Source organism: Plectropomus leopardus, chromosome 14 (genome assembly GCF_008729295.1).
Source record: "Plectropomus leopardus isolate mb chromosome 14, YSFRI_Pleo_2.0, whole genome shotgun sequence".
In the NCBI taxonomy this organism is placed as follows: Eukaryota; Metazoa; Chordata; class Actinopteri; order Perciformes; family Serranidae; genus Plectropomus; species Plectropomus leopardus.
Window position 1 is genome coordinate 5,540,251 of NC_056476.1, and position 20,849 is coordinate 5,561,099.

The following is a 20,849-nucleotide window of genomic DNA, read 5'->3' on the forward strand; positions in this document are numbered from 1 at the left end:
GATGCAGCTCTTGCCCGCTCTACCATCTGCTTGACTTCAGACCATTTGGGGGTCAAGGTGTCAAATGGAGTGGACAGCTCAGGGGGGATTTCTTCTCCTCCAGAGGAGGAGGCGTCGCTCCTTTACCAGTTGGAGGATTTCCCGCTCATGTCTCCCGCTCTGTTTGGAAATGTTCTTTTGCTGGGTCTTCACTTCGAACCTTTGGATTCCTTCCTTGTAGAGGATTTGACCAAACATGTTCAGCCTGGTGGTTATGTTTCCTCTTGGCCAGCCTTCATAGATGTTTTGCTCCTTTAATCCCGGAACATCTCGGGGTGGTAGAGCAGCGATAGGGACGTCTCCCTACCGCCCCCTGCAGCTGGCCCTAAGATCCCTGCTTCTCCCACAACTTGTCCTTCCTGCGGAGACAGGATGCACCAGTATAGCCTCTGCACCCGACCTCCACTGGGAATGTAAATAGCCTCCATCTCCACAAGAAAATATGAATTTTCATCTTAAAGAGACTGCTGCTCTCTAACGTCTAATTAATAGCCACATATTAGAAGTAAATGACCACTATCTTTAAAGCAAATACTAGCCTTTTAAGCCTATAGATTCTGATTTATTATTCACACTTTTCTGTCTTTGGATAGCAGAAACAGTTTGTTAATGTAAAAAGTGATACATAGAAGCCTCTCCAGGGTATATCATCACATGTGGTTCACTGAACTTGTCTGAACAGCATTATACACTCCCTAAAAATGTTCCACTCTGAGCAAACACCCCTACGGTGTCCTCTTGGCCTCAATCCACTACAATAGTAGTAGAATATAATAAAGTGGAAAATCAGTAGCCCTCTTGAGAGGTGGAAATGCACTGAGACCGACTGTATCCATTGTATTTCCAGGTCTGTAAAAGAGTTTGCCATGTCTTTATCTGCACTTGTCAAAATTCAGCACACATGTAGAGCTGAAAATCAAGTCTGTCTTTTAAAGGGAAATGAAATGGGTGGATTCATCTCATCCGAGGCTGCTGAGTCAAGCAGCTAAAAGTGGTCATTGTCTGATTTTCTGTCTGGCTGGATTTATGTGTTGCTTCTGTGTAAAAATAGGCTTCTTTCATTGGAGTAAACTGCACATAGATCCTCTTAACTGCACTGAGTCTGCCTCCACTTTGTTATTCTAACCCAAGACTTATTAATCAATCATTCCCTGCTAGATCTCCCTGTCCTCCTGCAGATTTTCCAAACTGAAAGCTGGTTTAGAATCAGTTTGTACTTGGTTTTATGATATGCACAGTAGGACAGAGCTCTCCTACTTTAGCAGACAGACGTATCATGTTAACTTACAAAATTTTCCTTTCAGTAAAGGTACGTAAGTATCATCATTTAAATATTTAGATGAAAAAATGGAAGTACTCATTTTGTAGCATGGCCCATTTCAGAATAATGCATATTATATGTATATTATATTATGTAAATTGGGATTGTAATGTAATGTAATGTAGTGGAGAAAACATACAATATTTGCCTTTGAAGGGTTGTAAGAAGACGTTTTGGTTTTGGTAACATACAGTACTTGAATTTATGAACTTTTTTTTTTTTTTACTTTCCACTATTGTATTTAGTTAATTTGATCATATATAATAAACCTATAATTTACCAACATGAACCAGAAACAGGGTAGGAACCTAATTTTAAAGAGAGAAGAAGCCAAACATGAAAAGTGGTGAGAGCCAAAGAGGAATAAAATTATTGACTGATTGCGTTGATAAATTTATAATATTTATTAAGTTGTCACTTTTTCTAAAACACCACTAACAAAACACTTAATATAAACAAAGCAGTATGAGATATGGTGTTATTTGTTATACTGCTTTCTGAACAATTAACTGATTTGCTGATTTAGAGAAAATATCAATCATTTCACTCACAGTCTTAGTTTGATATTAGTTTAATGACAGTTTACTCTACAATATGTTGGTTGGTTGGTCAATAATAGGGTGAGCTGGATTTGTGCCACATAAACTACAGTCCTGAAAATCACATCACAAATTCCTGTGCACACATAATATTTTTAAAATACTCAGATTTATTTCCTTACAGTCAGAATGAAGGCTTTGGCACCTGTAGACTGGTTCCCACTACAATCCCAGTAGAGAAGGGACTGCTCCAGGCCTTCACCACCAGCCGGGCATTGCAGTGGTCTCCATGACTGCACAGAGCGGCTCACCTCTCGATGAACCCCCAGTCCAGCTTTGGTGGTGGGGAGCATACCCTACCAAAAACAAAAACACAAAAATTCTGTCGAGCATACCCCTGCACCAGTGAACTGTGCAGCGACCACACCATGCCCCGCTCCCCTTTGGCCCCCCTCCCAGACCCCATGCCCCCGGTTAACAAGCCAGCCAGCACGTTCCCTGTTGTCACTTGTTACACGCTGTCCTCCTGATACGGCTCACGGGCGGGGCCAATTAAACTCGCACTGTTCCCCACACCGGGTCAGGAGTTTAGTGGGTCATCATCACTGTGATTTTCACCCAGAGTTATCTAATCCTGGTTCAGCTGCTCAGGCTGGACTGAACCAGACCAGTCTGTCTTTATAAAGTGGTTTTCAACAAATACACTACATTCAGTCATGTAGTAGTGGTGAAAGAAAGTCGTTACACAATAGAGACAGCTACCAGTATTTGTCAGCACTTCTTACTACAACACTTGTATTATTACTGCTACTACCAGCCCTGCTACTGATAAAAGCTGTAGTAATAGCTGAAGTAATAGTAATTGGGAGTGGTATTGAAGGAGTGGTAGTGATAGTAATTGTAGTTGTAGTATTGCAGTAGTAGTAGCAGTAGTAATAAATGTGGTTGTGGGTGGTATTGTTGTTGCAGTAATAGTAATTGTGGGTAGTAGTATTGGAGGTAGGTGTTGTAGGTGTTTTAATAGTAGTAGTGGTAGTTGTGGTTGCTGTTATAGTACTGCTAGTAGTAGCAGTAATAGTAATTGTAGCTGTGGGTGGTATAATAGTGGTAGTATTAGTCATTTTGGTTGGTATTTTTGCAGTAGTTGTAGTAGTAATTGTGGATGTTGTTGTTGAAGTAGTAGTGGTAGTAGCAGTAGTAGTATTCATTGGGGCAGTAGTATTGGAGGTAGGTGCTGTAGGTGTTGTTATAATAGTTGTAGTAGTAGTAGTTGTGGTTGTTGTTATAGTACTACAAGTAGTAGTGATTTTATTTGATGGTGGTATTGTAGTGGCAATACTTGTAATTTTGTTTGGTATTGTTGTAGTAGTTGTATTAGATTTTTTTAAATAATATTTTTTATTAGTTTTTCCTTTTTGACAACAAAAGACATAACACACATACACCATTTATACATACAAATCAGACAAAGTACAATACAAAGTACAACAGACAATAGACAGTCTGATTCAGACAGTGCTGAGACTGCTAGTAGTTGTAGTCGTAACTGTGGGTGGTATTGTTGTAGTAGTCATAATTGTAGTTGTGGGTAGTTCTGTTGTTGCTGAAGTAGTAGTAGTGGTTGTAGTAGTAGTAGCCTACTAGTAGTAGTGCTAGGTGAATAATTGTGGATGGTATTATTGTTGTGGTAGTAGTAATGGTTGTTGTATAGGTACAGTTGTAGGGGTAGCGCAGTAGCAGTAGTTGACGTCACAGCACCAGTTCAAGTGATAGTAGTAGAAATAGTACCGGTAATAGCACTTGAAATGGCAGAGATACCCAAATTAGCAGTAGCAAAAGTAGTAGTAACAAGTTGGAGTGTCTCTGAATATTGTCTAACTATAGTAGTTTGTTCTCTTGTCTCTCTTGAAAGAGACCTCAGTCTAAACAATACTTCTTGATTAAATATATACTTACTACTGAAAAACATGTATGTAAATACATAAATCAGAGGGATCAGCTGTACTCATGAAGCTGAATTCTCAACACCTCTGTTGCTGCTGCCGTCTGTGACCCTGACCTTTAACCTCAAACAAAATCCTCTGCTCATTGAAATAACGCAACATATTTCCCGGTGTTCATTTTCATTAAGTAGCTTGTTGTCTTGCTAATTTGCACCTTTAACAATTTTAACAAAACCACTGAGATAGTGACTTAGTCTTTTAGTCAGAATCATACAATAAAAAATAAAGAACTGTGTTTAGACTCAAAGACCCTTTAATTCAAATCAGCTCCACCTCTCAAACTACAGTAAAACCAACAGTAAATAATAAACTAATAATAGATGATTATAAAACACACACAGGGGTCAATCATCAGCAATATGAGTACTTATACTTTTGAATCTTTAAGTAAATTTGGCTAATAATACTTGTACTCAAGTTGCAATTTCAATACAGTGCTGTTACTTTTACTAAATTTTCAGCGTTGTGTATCCACTCTGAGCACTTCCACACCTGATGAGTTTGACTGATGCTGACTGACTGCTGACCCTCCTTTGTCTGCTGAGAAACAAAGCATGAATCTATGGTGTTATTGTGACCTCTAGCGGTTCCTTTGGGTAATTACAGTGTTCATTATTTCACATGAGCAGGGTGGCAGATGGCAGCTGCTGCATGCGGAGATGTGACTTTTGATGGACCTGCTCGTACAGATTAAACATCTATTTTTAGAGAGATTCAACTTTCATACACTTTATTTTACCTTTTGTTATTTTAGTTTTGCAGTTTTATATCGCCTTGCATTCAAAACAAATTAAAAAGTGGTAAATAATGTAGGCAGTATAAAGACACTTCCACCCTTTTATAGGTGTATAGGACCTATAGGAGGAACTTTGCTCAAGGCTCAACACATTTAGCACCATTAGTCCCGTGTGTTGTTGCGTCTTAAAAGCATGTAATTTCAGTGAATAGGCGCTTGGTAAATTGCAGCGTGCAGACCGTATTTTTAGCATATTTGCCAGAAGCAGGCGGAGCTAAGGAGGCTGAGATGGAGGGATGCTGCTGAATAGCAGGTGGAGACCGCGGATGTTTACGGGATGCACTTCGCTGAGGCAGAATTAGAGAAAGCCGGGTAGATTGTGTTCGACTTGAAAAGTGCGTTTCACTCTGGGGACGGTTTTGCATTTCTTTTAAATCTCGGAGAGCTCAGATTGAGTCTGCTCAGCACACCGACAGGCTGTGAGAGGCTCCGTCTGTCTGTCGTGTTGCTGGAGGTTGCGACGATGTGAAGCTCCATCGTTGGGTCGACGGCCGCAGCCTTTTCCCTGAAACCTGATATTATGCAGGGAACAAGGGGCGCTGCACGGATTAAAGGGGAACAAAGCACCGGTTTAGAAAACGTTTTACAAACTGGCAGGTAAGCGGGTGTTTGTGTGGTGCGCCACCGCATGAAAAACAACCAAATCACGGGATGAAACAGCATTAAATTGAGTAAATATCGTTATAGTAGCACAACAGCAATCATCATCTGATAGAATCAGTCTTTAGGATTTGACTCCGAGTCGTTTTAAAAGTGAAAGTGCAGCTATTTTCTGTGCTGCTGATACAGAAAAGTCTAGGCCTTCACTGTTTGTAAGGTGTGAGTCCATGATGGTGAGCTGTGTCCACTGCTTGTTTACCAGTTTAAATCCCGAGTTTAAATCAAGCTTTTACTATCAGCTAGTTAATAATTTATATGTTGCAGACTTGGTTTGATTCCAAAGATATTTATAGGTTGATTGTGTGATGTGGAGTGTAAAATGTTGCTATGAGTAATCAGATTCTCCCAGCCTAGTAACTCTGCCAAAAATAGACTCTATTAAAGGACTCTGGTGTTTTTTTGTGAGTTATGTCACTTCCCTGAAGGGGAAATGTCTCATCTGGTGTAAAAATCAGTGCACGAATATGTGTGCATACATGCATGCAATCTCTGAACCGGCATTATGACCCTCCCCCACAGACTGCATCTCTCTTAAGCTCCAGACTGAATGCTATAATCCACTAATTGAAATCTCTTCTCATATTTTTTCCACTTCCTCTCACATATCATCCCCCCTCCCCTCCAATGACCCCCCTCCCTCTTGCCTACCTGTAGTATTAGCCAACTATGGTCGACCCCTCGGAGGCTGAGGAGCAGAACAAGTGTAAAGGCCCGCAGCTCGACACACCGGCTGTGGCCCCTGAAGACCCTCGACTGCCAGAACAGGCTGATGGCACAACAACAGAGGATGACGGGGATGCCGGTTTCGAGACGCCGCCCACCGGCAGTTCTGAGGCGAGCCCCTGCCACGCTGTATCTACAGCAGGGCCGGACCCCGCCTCTCAGGGGCCCCAACCTGAGCCACCACAGACCCAGACTGACAGAGACACATCACCAAAGTTGCACCTGGACCTGTACAACTTTGACTCACCAGCTGCAGAGGGCAGCCGCTACGTCTTAACAAGCCCTCACTCTCTGGAGGCGTGTGCTCGATGCGGGGTCAAACCTGTGGAGCTCCTGCCCCGCCCGCTGGCTGACTTCGCCCGTGAGGCTCCCGGGCGCTCCATGCGTGTTGCGACAGGCCTGTTTGAAGTCTACGAGAGAGACAGACACGGCAAACTGAGGCAGTGCAGGGAGGAGAGGGAGAGGATCATCAGAGAGGAAAAAAGAAGGATTCTGCAGGCAACAGTCAATACCAGCAGCAGTGCGTCACCCTCCTCTGTGGAGCAGCAGCACAAAAACCCCTCTAGCTCCACTCAGCCTCCTAAATCTGGGCCGGTGACCTCCAGCTCAGCTCCTGATTTTGGAGCGTCCTCTACAGCCGCAGCATCAGGTCCAACCTCTAAAACGGGCACATCCCTTTTATCTAAAGCTCCACCCTCCAGCACCTCGCCGAAATCTGCCCATGCAGGATCTACTCAGTCCTCAAAATCTGGTTCCACCACCTCCACACCGTCCTCGAGGGCTGGCTTCCAAGGATCCGCCAAGCATCTTCTGTCCTCATCTGAACAAGCAAAGCCCACACGGCCGCTCTCATGCGGGCCTCCACCGGTCATCAGGAAGTCTTCAGGCGGTAAATCTTCAAACACTTTTCCCAGATCAACACCCAAACCCCCGTCCTTCCCCAGAGCCAACTCCACACTGACATCATCCGTCACAAAGCCTGCAGTTCAGAGTCCTGGGAAGCCTCAGAACGGCGTCACGGGAACACCAGTCTCTCAGCACAATGGGCATCTTGGCTTTCACTCCAAGGTGAAAGGAAAAAGCCATTCGCTGGAGTCCCTGCAGCGGAAGATAGATCCGGTCTGCTCCTCCACCTCCACCACTACAACTACAACTACATGCACCTCTTCAGAGTCAGGTGCATCCTCCTCTTACAGCTGGGATGGTCCGCGAGATTACTGGGCCAAAGTCTCCAGCCCTCGAGCTCGCACTATGGCCACTTTCAACTCCCTGATGGGCCGCAGCCTCAGCCTGGGCGACCTGAGCCACTCTCTCCAGACGACGCAGAAGGTTGAGCGCATAGTGAAGGAGGTGAAGCGCCGAGGCCTGAAGGCCGTGTCCGAGCGCGACCGCAAGATCGCAGCTTTGATGCTTGCCAGATACCAGGAGGAAGACATCATGAGTCAGACCCGCTACGTGGCTCACCTGCAGTGGGACAGTGAACGCAGAATGGAGGAGCTACGACGAGAGCAGGAGGAGAGAGAGAAGCAGCGTGCAGTGCTTCAGTGCCAGCGGGTGTGGCAGACTCAGGTGTCAATACGCCAACGAAGACTCAGCCAGCAGGAGCGCCAGTCAGCTGCCGCCAAGATGCGTCAGGCTGAGGAGAGCGAGGAGCGATGGAGGGAGCTCGCAGAGCAGCAGGAGCGCAACCGTCTACTGAGGTTACAGCAGGCAGCGCGAGAGGAGAAGCATAAGAAAGCTCTTCAGGAGCAGAACCTGAAGGCGCTGGAGGAGGAGAGGGCGGCCATGCTGGAGCAGGAGAGGCTGCTGCTGAAGGAGAAGCTCACCATGGCGGAGCTGAAGAGGCAGGAGAAGGAGCACCAGGCCCAGGAGGACAGACGAGGTCTGAACAAAGCAGAGAAGAGACGTCACGCTGCCCTGATACAGGAGATCGCCCGCAGAGAGCAGGAGGAGAGGGAGGAGGCCAGAAGGGCAGCGGAGGAGAAGCTCAGCCGCTCCTTGGAGAATTATGAACAGATTGTTGAGCGTCGAGGGCAAGAGCTGAAAGAAAAGGCCAAGCGCGAGGAGCAGCAGATCCAGAAAGCACGCAAGGCAGCGGAGAGGCGTGAGAGGCAACAGCAGCAGCTGCTTGAAGCTCGTGTGAAAGAGGCGGAGAAACGAGCCCAGCAGGCAGCTTTAGTGGCCGAGGAGAAGGCCAAGGAGAAAGCTCAGAGGGCCATCCAGAGCCGGCAGGAGAAGGAGAAACTCCAGAGGCTCAACAGGCAGCGAGTGGAGGAGGAGGAGAAGCAGAGGCGTCTGGAGCTGCTGCAGTCCATCGAGAGGAAGCTGGAGAAGAGCGAGCAGATCTTCAAGGAGAAGAGGGCGGTTCTGGAGAGCGCTCGCTCTGTGGCTCGGGCCTCTTTTCATGTTCGAGACAAAGTGCGGGAGGAGACCAACATGCGCACATTTGATAAGATGGCTCTGGAAGCTCAACTGAAAGCCAGCCTGGATGAGAAATAAACTCACAGCTTTGTTGTGGACCCCCTAACTTCTGGTCATGTGCTCGGCTCCTGCCTTCATTATGACCCTCATCACTCAACTGCTTCTTCCCATTAAGACCCACAGTGTTTTTTTCTCCTTACATATCACCATCAGCTGGTTTGATTCTATTTTTGACTACCTGTTTTTATCATGGATCATATCAAAGCAAACCAAAATATTTTGTATCATGGATGTAATGAAAGTTTCTCAGCTGTTATAAATGACCAGTAAAGCCTGCGTGGGACTTAAAGTGGACTTCATATTAGATGAGAGTGTGCAGCAGCACAGCCCCTCCTCTCGTTCTTTTTGCCCTCTGTTCTGTATATCTCAGCTACTGGACTGAAAGCTGTGCGGGAATGAAAAGAGTCATTGTTTACCAGGAAGCACAACTCCATGACAACTGCAGAGGCTTTTAAGGGAGCACTCCAGAAAGGGAAAATTAAGCGCAAATGGTCCCAGACCCCCAAAGCAAATGAGGGATCCTTTTGTACACACACTGTGACACAGCTAGATATAGCATGGAAATGAAGCCCCGGGCTGGACACTTGTCTGTACCTAACCGCTGACAATGCAGCACAGGAGGGGCCGTGTGCACGAGCCCCGTGCTGATGAAGCATCAGAGGACGCAGATTCCTGCAGCAAGGGCTGTTCTTCCCTTCCTGTTCCTCCCTTCAAGGACTCCCTTTGTCTCTTCTCTTCATGTCAGATTAAACAGTGAAGCGCTCTGAGAAACAACTCTTGACTCCCTCCAAACACAACCGCCTGGTGACCGAGTCAAGGTCAACAGGTACGACTTTTATTGCTTTCATGGATTATGCAGAGCTCTCTGTTTTAGCTGGCTGCCTTCAGCGCTTTGTTTTTATTATGTGTGTATTATTAGTTTTAAAGAGATTATATCATTATAGTTATGCCCACTTTCCTCTACCCACAACCACCCTCAATCCCCTGGCGTCAGTAATGGTGCCAGGGGATTGAGTTTAAAAAGTTTAAGTCAGTAATAAGAGACACAAAAACCACAGTTTATAAAGGCAAACAAAAATAAGAACAATGAAAAAGAAAAAAAAACAATTTAAAGGTTTATAAAGACTTATAACGACTTAAGACTTATAAAGAGGAGACAAAGGCATGGACAAGCTTCTCAGCATCAGAAAGGGTGAGTGTTGGATGAAGTTTGGCAATATTTCTGAGGGGGTGTAAGGAATGTTTGCAGATCTGTTTGATATGACCCTCAAAGGTAAGCTGAGGGTCAGATCTCACACCAGGTTGGTGGCTGAGGAGGAGAGGGGAATGTCTTGGCCAGAGAATGATATGCTGGTTAGGGAGGATGACTGGATCTGATGAGGGGTACCAACTAAAATGGCTTCAGTTTTGGAGCTGTAAAGTTGCGGAAAGTTGTGCTTCATCCATGCCTTCAGCTCCTCAGATAGCCGGTGAGTGTGGACAGAGGTGGTGATGATCTTTAAGTTGGTGGTGGAGCTGCAGGGGGATGTGTGTCCGTTTTCATATGTAATTGTGTGTCATCAGTGTAGCAGTGGAATCAGATGCCATATTGACTGATGACGTGGCCAAGGGGGAGCGTGTAGAGGGTGGCGCCGAGGACCGACCCCTGAGGGACCCCGCAGGTGACAGTGTGTGTCCGGCACCTCCCATGGAGACATACTCTGTTCTGTTAGTGAGGTATGACTGAAACCATTGCAGGGCGGTGTCTGTGAGTTCGATGCTGTGCTTTGGCCGGTTCAGCAGTATGCCACGGTCAACGGTGTGAAATGCTGCAGATAGGTCAAGGAGAATGAGGAGAGGGTGAGCCGGCATCGGCCGTCATCAGCAGGTCATTTTTGACCCTAACCAGAGCTGTTTCTGTGCTGTGGGCAGAGCGGAAACCAGATTTGAGGTGGTCCTGTAGGTGGGCAGCGATTACTTTCTCCAGTACCTTGGAGAGAAATGGATGGTTGAAAATGGGCCTGTAATTGGCAAGGACTTCTGGATCGAGGGTAGGTTTTTTTGAGAAGTGGTCTGATTTTGGCAGTTTTTAGAACAGATGGAACACAGCCAGCCCGGAGGAAGTGATTTATCACTGTGGTGATCAGAGGGCTGATGGCAGAGATGTTAACTTTCACCAAAGGTGTAGGAAAGGGGTCAAGGGGAGGGTTTCATCCTCCTGATGATGGCCTCAACCTCCTGCTGCACGACCTCAGGGAAGAAGCTGAGAGACCAGGAGATCCTGAACTGTGTCGACAGTCGGGACAGATAGAGCGGATGATGTCAACAAAATTATTGCTTTGCTCTTCTGTAGTTTCTGTGAGTTATTGGAGTTTGTGGTTTGAGGAGAGGGTTAATAGTGGAGAACAGCAGCTTGGAATTGCCAGGACTCCTTTTAATGATGTTAGAGTAAAACTGCGATTGAGCCTCTCTAAGAAACTTTGAGTAGGGCGTTTCGTGTTCCCGATACGCTAGTTTGTGAACATTGAGTCCTGAAGCTTTGTAATGCCGCTCAAAAGCGCACATTTACATACATACATACATACTAAACTGACATTTAATGACATATAGACAGTTTTTTTCCCAAAGATTTTATGACATACACTACTATGACATTTATATATTTCGTAGCATATTATACGATGAGGTGTTTTTTTTCCCAAATTCTTTTATGACCTACTATACTAGTTTTTTATATTTAATAGTATATTATACTATTAGGGTTTTTTTATTTGACATACCATCCTATGGCATTTTTGTTAAATTTTTAGTGGATATTATACTTTGACTTTAGATTTTTTATGACACAGTATACTGTGACTTTTTCACTACATTTTCATGACATACTGTACTGTGCCTTTTTTCAGATTTTTTACGACACTATACAGTGATATGGTTATGATATTTTTATTGCATAATATACTTTTTGTGCGTTTTGCCATATTAGGACTTTTTTTAAAAAACGTTTTATGACATACTATACTAGGACCTTTAAAATCTAGACCATATTTTTTATAAAGTCCTGACCCTTACATCTTATGCTGTGGTGGATTTTATGTAATGGCATGTTGCTCGACAATTCATTTAACTAATATCATAATGACGGAGGGCGATCAGATTTCCGGTGGAGTGTAATGCACTTCCCTGCGGAGATCAAAGCAAGATATTTCTGATAATATTCCAATAGTCCATATTGCCTTTGATAAGAAGACACAAGTGATTTTGTAACACGAATGTCTAAACATCATGCATTCAGCGCTTTCAATTAAAAAAAACACAACAACCCTTGATCACACTAACCCTGATTTGACAGTGTAGAGAAGAACAAAAATGCGTCTGCTCATGAGCCAACATGCAAGCCAACAAACAGGCTTTAAAGGTCTCTGGCTGCGCTAATCCCACAATCTCTCAGATTAAAAGAAAAGGGAGATACACATGGGTTTCAGCCCTCGGATGTGGGCGTTGCCATAGCGATAAAAATCAGGATGGAGCAGCTAAAGTGAATGACTGAGCAGAGGGAGTGTGTGGGAATATGAGGGGGCTGCCTGTGGGGAGCTGCCTCTCCAGCAGCTCACTCTGGAAAAACACGCCATCGCTTTGTCATATTAACATCTGTGTTAGGCAGCGTTCCTCCTCCACACTCGTTCAGGGAGGAATCCTTTAAATCCTTCACCTGCACAGTCAGTCAGTGTTCCTGCAGCACATCTGTGGCCAGGCGATAGACCGCACCGAGTATGTCAGACAGGCTGATACCTGCTAATGTTACTAACGACTGAGTTAAAAGCCGGACTGAATTTGAAACGCAGCATTAGACCAGCAGAGGAGTGACAGGCTTATACCCCTGACTGAGCCACGCTGTTCCCAGCAGATAATCGCAGCAGAGGTGATGTAAGGTTAGAGAGATGAGACAGCAGATTTATTGGTGCTTATGATGGTGACTGAAAAGATGAGGTCGCCAATCAGAAAAGGTTTTATTATATGCAGCATTAAATGCCTCTTACATATACAGGTGTAGTTGAATTATACATTTAAAAAGAAAACATTTGTAGATCAGAGAGAGACAGATAACTTGCAGACTTTTGGTTAAATTTATGAAAGAATCGACACATGCCACTCCTAAAATGTTTTTGTAATTTTTCAGTGGCTATCAGTTCTGTGCAACAAGTTCAAATTTGATTTTATGTGTGTACAATATGACAGTTAATCACACTGTGTCAGTGATGCAGCACATTAAATTAATTAAATTTAGGTATGTGCTTTCTGCTCCATGCGTGGTTTCTGGTTCTCAGGATTTGGAAAAGTATATAGATGTCCCTTTTGAAAATGCAACATTGAGCTATACTGTAATTATAATCATTATCATTAGTAAATAATAGTAAGCACTATCTATCTAACAAGACAGCGGTTGTCATGCCTACATAGTTATCTCCAAGAAAAATATTCTGGCTCATGCTGCTTATCGTGTACGCAGTTTAATTTTACATTTTGCACTTACAGTGATACAATAAATTGATTTTGTTGTAAATCTACAGTAAATTGATTTCCAGTAAAACACAAGAGGCCAGCTCATCTTTAAGGGGCTTGTTGCTTTTAGATTGTCTTTATAAAGCACAGATTACCTGATCTGAACACCTTGAAGTCCTTCAAGAAAATATTATCGATTATCCATATAATGTGTGCACCTTGACCAGTCGCAACTTTAAAGTATCATACATATTAATGCATCAGTAATTTGAATTCTTACTTTTCCACTGTTCCCATAGTGTATTATAAGCCATTTCTGAAGTAATTTTACACTATCTAAAATGCCAAATAGTGGGAGGTTAATACAAAATGTTTACTGGTGTATGTGACAAAAAAAAAAAGCTTCAGAAATATCTGTTGTATTGAAGTAATATTACTCCAGCTGTACTGTTTATACTTATGTTTATCACACTCTTTTTCCCTGCAGGTCCCGAACGAGAGCTGCTGATGTAACCAACAATCCTTTTCTTCCCACACTGAACTTTATCAAAGTGCAAAACACAACCAGTCCCTCCTCTGATGGAATACATCAATATCAAGAGTTTTGTGGGTTTTTTTGGTTTTTTAAAAAAATGATTTTAAACTAGTAACAGTGCCATCTGTTGTGCTGCTGAGAACAGGAACCCAGATATGAACCAACCGCCTTTTACCTGGATAAATGAAAAGACTAGACAGGGTTCAAACACAGCTTTATTAGCATCAAGGCATGTTGTTCAGTCCATATTATGTTCCCTCTTACCTTAACCCCGACATGTGGGCTTCTTTTCTGTGTCAGTTCTGGTGTTAAGTTATCATTTGTACATTATCATAATTACACTGAGTTGCTTCGTCAAGGACAGATTTTTCAGATGTAGCAATAATGAAATGGTCAGTGATCGCCGTCAGACATCTGTGAGTTCATTGTTTTCATAAAACCTCTGTTAAAGTAAAGGACACAATCCGTGTTACAGTCAAAACCAGAAGAATAAAAACAAACATTTTACAAGATGGATTTGCATTGTCTGTGCTATCTGCTAAATCTCCCGTTTTAGAGAATGGTGAAAACACTAGAAACTCAAGGTACAAGGCTACAATCACACACTGCCAACTGCTGTTAAAACATCGTCTATGGCGCGTCAACGTGCACTGTTTCTCAACATCAAGAAACGTGGAGTCTACAGCACCGAATGGTAAGTGTTGATTAGGACACTGCTGTAGTACAATGTTATCTGTTCATAACATACATGTAGTTTTCTCTTTACATCATAAATATTCTTTGGCTAAGTCAAATCTGAAGGTTTCTCACTGCACTTTTCTACCAAACATCTCCAGGAACTATCCTCAGGAACTAATCTGACTTTTCTAGGCAGCTGAGGATCTTTTGAGGAATTCAGAAACTAACTATTGTTTTAATTTGCCTGTTCTAAAGGGTTTTTTTGGTTTTTTTTGGCTTGTTTGTTTCGGACTGTGCAAAAGGGACTTTCTTTTGGCTCCATAGTTCCTGGAACTGTTTGGTAGGTAAAGGCTATAAACCAGCGTATCCATGGGGGGACTGAAAACCAGCGCTTTTTACATATAATAATGTTCGTCAGTGTTTAAAAATCTTAAAATTGCAATCAGAAATTCCATCTAACATATTTCTCTGTGCAATAATCTACAGTATCTCCATGGCAGGTTTTGGGGTCAGGATCTCTATGTCACTCACTGTGGACTGAGGTGAAGCTAAGGACCATTTAACCTCTTTTGTCGCACCATTTCTCCTCTCAGTCCTCTGTTTTGTTGGTAGCGTCCTTGTGGGCGATGATCTTGTACACGCTCTCTCTGAAGCTGCTGTCAGAGGTCAGTCTCCGGGCTGTCTCCCGCAGCTCCTCGATGCTGCCGCCGTCAGAGTTTGTTACAGCAAAGGACTTGGAGTGTTTTACTGTAATGAAGCAGAGAAAAACAAAACAAATTTGGTCTAGAAGAAAAAAAAAATATGATCTTACGACTCAAATATATATTTTAAAATATAAATTTCAGTTATGTTTATTTGGCCAAAGTTGTGCAATTCTTTCCACTTTTCTATACTAATACTACGAATTACTTTACATACCATACTACTATTCCATGTTCTATGTACTTTTAAAATTACCTTTTTAAACATAATATTCTATTATGTTTTTTTCAGCATGTTATAACATGACTGCTGGGATTTTTTTTCGACACATTATGGTTTGACATTTTTTTACTGCTATAACTTTTTGCGACATATGTCCTTGTTCAACATATCCTGTGACTTTTTTGGACATGCTATACTGTGACACTTTTTGATATACGATACTATGACTTTAAACTACACTATGACTTTTTTTGAAGAACTATGAGAATTTTTTCAGTTTTATTGATGTGCTATACTGACTTATTTCTACATATTCTGACATTGTTCTACTTGCCTTTCTATGAATTATTTTTGACATACTATACTTTGACTTTTTTTTCAGCTTTATTTTTACATAGTTTTCTATGACTCTTTTTAACATGCTAAAAACATATACAATAACCTTTATTGACGCATTATACTTTTTTTTTATTATTATTTATTTTATTTTTTTTGACATGCTGTTGAATTTTTTTCCCATATATTTAAGACCAGAGCACCTAGCAGTGCAAGGACCCTCTTGGAATGCAAGGAATTATTAATTATTATTTAATTATTTATTTTTAACTATCAAACTCTGGAAACTTGGTATGCACATCTGGCCTACAATGAGTTAAGGTGTCCGGGAGCCTAGCTCAGTGGGTTAGGTATGTGGCTGATGTTTAGTGGGTTGATGGTTCAAGTCTTGTGTGGGTCACATGACTGTGAAAGCTGACAAAAAAGCACAGAGCTAAAGGAAATGTTGAATTTGTGATTTTGAGTGTGTGAGGCAGAAAAAGCTTTTTTCCGTTTTTAAAAATGTGTAAAATTCCCGAATCGCCTGGCCCATAGAGCCATAGTCAGGGGCAGCCGAACGAGGCCGAGTGGGTAACTTCCGCCGGCGAAGTGACCGACTTCCGGATTAGCGCCTCGGCTGGCTCGAATGGCGATCTAAACAATTCAAACTCGCCGCTGTTTTAGACTTTCCAAATTATATCTAACTGGGTTGTTTACATCTAGCTGAAGACGGAAATACGCTCCCGGAAGCTATAATACGTCCATGCCGGACACACGTGACCGAGAAGGAGGCCACAACAAGGAAGAGACAAACACTGAGCTGAGGTATGAATGCTGAGCTGAATACGACTATGTAGCGATGTATTTAGCTTTTTGAACGTTTTCGGGACTTTGGTATTTGCACAGTGTAAATAGTGGGGTTTTGAGTGTATTTTAATCCCAACCTCAGGCTTGTTTACTGTTACTGTCCTATGCTGATTCAAGCAACCACATGTGATGTGCTTTATCTAATGTTAGCATAACAAGTAACAGACAGATAATGATAGACACTCTACATTTAAAAGAATATAGAGAGTTTAAGTTGAAATAGTTGACATTTCTTTTGAGTTATTGGCAGTGTCATGTGATTTCGGAGTTGATCTAAGTGATGTGTGCATTCAAACATTGATACATTCACTATTACCACTTTGTTTTTTTAGGAATTATGAATTTTGTATATCAAATTTAATTGAAATGTGAATTATATTCTCCTACTGTCACAATAATGGACTGTTTACTGATACCACAGGTGACTGGCGAGAGGCATCTGTTTGAAGCACTGCGTGAAGAAGAATCTCCATGAAAAAAAAAAACCAAAGCTGAAGCGATAAGAACAAATTAAAAAGAGCCTTGAAGTTAGAAGAGTTAAAAAAAAATTTTAACTCACGTTCCAACATCCAAAGATGACTGACAAAATCCACACTGCCCTGTCCAGTACATCCCAGGAAAGCGGGATGTAATGTTTTCGGCTGTGCAACCACAGACACTTGGTGTTAAAACATGCTGCTAAAACTTTGCACTCCTTTTTTAATTTATTTATCTAGAAAAATTCATCTGGCTTAAAACTTTTTTGCATGTCTGATTTGGCTGTAAAGACTACCCTCCTTGTATATTTTTTAAAGACACCGATTTTATAACATACTTTACAAGTACAAAAAAAAAAAAACTACTTTTTTTAAACATTTCAGATTTATCTCATCTGTTAGTGGACCCTGGAGGTTTAATTTTTGTTACTTTTTATTTTCTTTTTTATCTACACTTTTTCTTTACATATTTTTGTAGTTAGGCCTGTGTAATATTTTTTATACAAGATAAATAACGACATTCATTGAATGTACGTGTGTTGAATGTTTTCATTAAAGTTTGAGGGGGGGCACAGTTGCTCTCTGTGGTGGGCGTGGCTCTGGGGGTTCTGCCACCCTTCAACTGGATTTACTAGGGAAAGTCAAGTCAAGTTACAGGCAGCTGGGTTGTGAGACATGAAGGACAGTCAAGTGACAGGAAGCTGAGGTGAGAAATAGGAAGTTGGGTTGAGAGCCAGGAAGGTTAGTCAAGTTACAACAAGTTAAGTAGAGAGACAGGAAGTTGAGTGAAGGTAGAAGATGGAGGTAGAGAATGCGGTTATAAGAGGTGAAACTAGGAATAAGAACAGCGTCAGAAAGTATAAAGTAAGGGACTGGATTAGGAAAGTCAGGAAAGTGGCAGAGTAGTAAGGTTGGAAAGTCAGGATCATAGCATGATGCAGCCTAGCATGAGTCTGGAAAGTTGAAAGAAGGGGATGATACATCCCTTTGGTCTTTAACGACAGGAAGCAGTCCTAAAACGAAGGACGTCCAGAACGCCATTGATGATGTTACTTACAACGAACAATTAAAAAAGTTAAAAACCACACAATTGTTTTTCATTAACTGACTACTGAATTTTCCCTGCCACTCATCTATCGACAGATGTCACTGCTGATATCGAATTTTGCTTTCAACACCACATGACCACTATATTAGCAGAGCAAACAGATATTAGCTGATGTTTTATTTTGTTTATGACATAAAATAGCATTTGGCTGTAGATTCAGAAAGTTTAGTCACTGATTGTGATATTGCAGAACAAATAAAGACACAGAAAAGGAATATCGGCCTGACTCAGTTTAGACAGACGTCACTGCCGATACTGAATTTTTGTGTTTCAACACCAGACAGATATAAGCCGATATTTTTTTTTTTAAATTTCTGCCATAAAATAGCATTTGCTGTACATCTATACAGTTTAGACACTAATTGTGACATCGTAGAAGAAACTAAGGCACGTAATGTTGGTCGATATATCATTTTGGCTGATAAATCAGGTGAAGTGGTCCGGAAACAGGTAAAACCAGTATCGGCAGCAACGTCTGTCGAAATCAGGAAATATCTGCCTGACTCATATATCAGTCAAGTTTTGGACAAACGTCACTGCCAATTCTGAATTTTTCCTTACAAAAACGTAGTCAATTATCGGCCTGACTCATATATCAGTCAAATTTAGACAGACGTCACTGCCGATACTGAATTTTTGCGTGTTTCAACACCAGACTGATATAAGCCGATATTTTATTTCATTTATGCCATAAAATAGCATTTGCTATAGATCTATACAGTTTAGACACTGATTGTGATATCATAGAACAAATTAAGGCACGTAAAGTTGATCGATATATGGTTTTGGCTGACAAATCAGGTGATGTGGTCCTGAAACAGTTAAAACCAGTATCGGCAGTGACGTCTGTCAAAATCAGGAAATATCGGCCTGACTTGTATATTAGTCAAGTTTAGACAGACGTCACTGCCGATACTGAATCTTTTCGTGTTTCAACACCAGACAGATATAAGCCGATATTTTTTTAAAACTTTATGCCATAAAATATCATTTGCTGTACATCTATACAGTTTAGACACTAATTGTGACATCCTAGAACAAATTAAGGCACGTAAAGTTGGTCGATATATCATTTTGGCTGCTAAATCAGGTGAAGTGGTCCCGAAACAGGTAAAACCAGTATCGGCAGTGACGTCTGTCGAAATCAGGAAATATCAGCCTGACTCATATATCAGTCAAGTTTTCAACAGAAGTCACTGACAATCCTGAATTTTACGTGTTTCAACACCAGACAGATATAAATTTTTATTTTATGTATGCCATAAAATAGAATTATATAACATAACCATAACAGGTAAAACCAGAGACTACCGTCTCCTTGTCTTGTATGTATATAGTTTTCGCTAATTCTGGCATCATACGTAAAATTTTTGTTATGGATTTTGTTGTGCTAACTTACTGCTTTGCTAGGTGAAACTCATGGCTGATATTTCTCTTGAACCACATGCCAGACAGTTACCTTTATCTTTGTATCTGTAAAACTTGCTTACTCTGAGCAAGTTTCGAACCCTTAACCTACGGGTTGCGGCCAATTGTGCAATCCACTGAACTAGATTTGCACACCTTTAAACTACAACGTTTTGTATCAGCCTCTCGTGTGGACCGCAGTTATGTGTTATTATTTAAAGTTATTTGTCTCAGTCAAAATTTAATCTCACAAACTGCAAAATTGTTAGATATAATCCCACTGACACTGTGTTTATTTTTGGCGTATCTTTCCCTCTTTGATATGGACAGACGTTTGGACAAAATACTTCCGCCTTGCATGGTAATCGAACCACTGTACATAAAGATTGCAAGAATGACTTGTAAACCACTGAGCTAAACTTTCTATGTGTTATTTAAAGAGCATGCTGTGTTCTGATGTTGACTGTTTTTTAACATGCTACACTGTGCTGTATTTTGATATGCAATTCTATATATTTTTTAAATGATTTTTTAAACCCTTTTTAACAGTTTTCGATCTACTATAGCAAAGAAATATCACGCGAGATGTATATAGAGCCATTGTATCAGCTCGTCTGTAACTCCAGCACGAGGACGCAGGTCCCAGCGACGTACTGCGTCATGACGTACTGCGGTAAGCCTGTGACCTCACTTCCGGTGTTTCTCTGTTTGTGTTTGGTAGCGTCTCTCCGCCGCTCCTGCGAGCGATTCCCTGCTAATCTAAGTTGCTCCTTACTCCGGCTGCTTTTTACTGGCCTGTGATTGAAACTCACTCTGTTTTTACTCAAGCACTCACTGCTGTCCTCTTCTCTCAGCGGGTTTCATGTTTAATCACACATCCGTTCACTCACTGCTAGCTCGCTAGCTACTTTAGCCCGCTAGCTACTTTAGCCCTGGTTAGCGGCGGCTGCTCCCTCCGCCGCTGCTCTCCTGCTCGGTGTGTCCGATGTTAAGTTACTCCTCTGCTCCTGTGGAAGCAGAGGAGTAATGGTACATGTACTAAGTGAAGTTTATTTGCTGCGTTGGAGGCGAGGCTCCGCACCGTGGAAAAACCCGCTCCAGCTGCAGTTAGCAAGCCCCCCTGTACCCGGTGCGGACCGATATAGTGTAGCTTCTGCTAGCCGTCCTCCGGCAACCCCCGTGCGGCCGGGAGGCTGGATGACTGTCCGAGCGAAGCTGTCCCCCTTCAGAAAGGCTCATAGACTCCTGAACAGCTCCCCTCTGTGTGGCGGGTGAACTCACACTTGCATTAGACTCACTGATCATTGTCTCTGCTGCACATCTGCTCTCAACTCTGCACATTACTGTGTTTGCACATTCATCTACACTTTTCCACAATTGTTTGCACTTTTTCTTTTTTTATTGCATTTTTCATCTTTTTTTCTTTTGTTTGCTCTCTGTACATACCTTAATATTGTTATATTTATTTGATCTTATTAGATTCTATTTTATTGGG

General features: G+C 42.2%; 2 protein-coding genes across 4 annotated transcripts in view; one reads left to right on the forward strand and one right to left on the reverse strand.

Annotated features, from left to right (window-relative positions):
- The first annotated feature begins 5,168 nt into the window (after positions 1-5,168).
- On the forward strand, positions 5,169-14,136 carry ccdc177 (coiled-coil domain containing 177). Of its 3 annotated transcripts, none has more exons than XM_042501014.1 (4): positions 5,169-5,295; positions 6,013-9,388; positions 10,126-10,278; positions 13,532-14,136. In XM_042501014.1, exon 2 carries the CDS (start codon positions 6,025-6,027, stop codon positions 8,578-8,580), a length of 2,556 nt encoding a protein of 851 aa, XP_042356948.1. In that variant the 5' UTR covers positions 5,169-5,295; positions 6,013-6,024; the 3' UTR covers positions 8,581-9,388; positions 10,126-10,278; positions 13,532-14,136. The 3 variants fall into 3 exon arrangements, with proteins under 3 accessions (XP_042356948.1, XP_042356949.1, XP_042356947.1); XM_042501015.1 differs by having other exon boundaries at positions 10,131-10,278; XM_042501013.1 differs by lacking the exon at positions 10,126-10,278.
- Positions 14,137-14,846: 710 nt separating this feature from the next.
- The window catches only part of plekhd1 (pleckstrin homology domain containing, family D (with coiled-coil domains) member 1), a 22,774-nt gene continuing 16,771 nt past the window's right edge, over positions 14,847-20,849 (reverse strand). The window contains exon 13 of the mRNA XM_042501341.1: positions 14,847-15,004. Within this exon, the coding sequence (XP_042357275.1) occupies positions 14,847-15,004 (158 nt within the window). The remainder of the gene's footprint in view (positions 15,005-20,849) is intronic.

Bases quoted from the DNA above. Each gene is read 5' to 3' on its own strand.
- ccdc177 (XM_042501014.1), top strand. From the start codon at position 6,025: ATGGTCGACCCCTCGGAGGCTGAGGAGCAGAACAAGTGTAAAGGCCCG.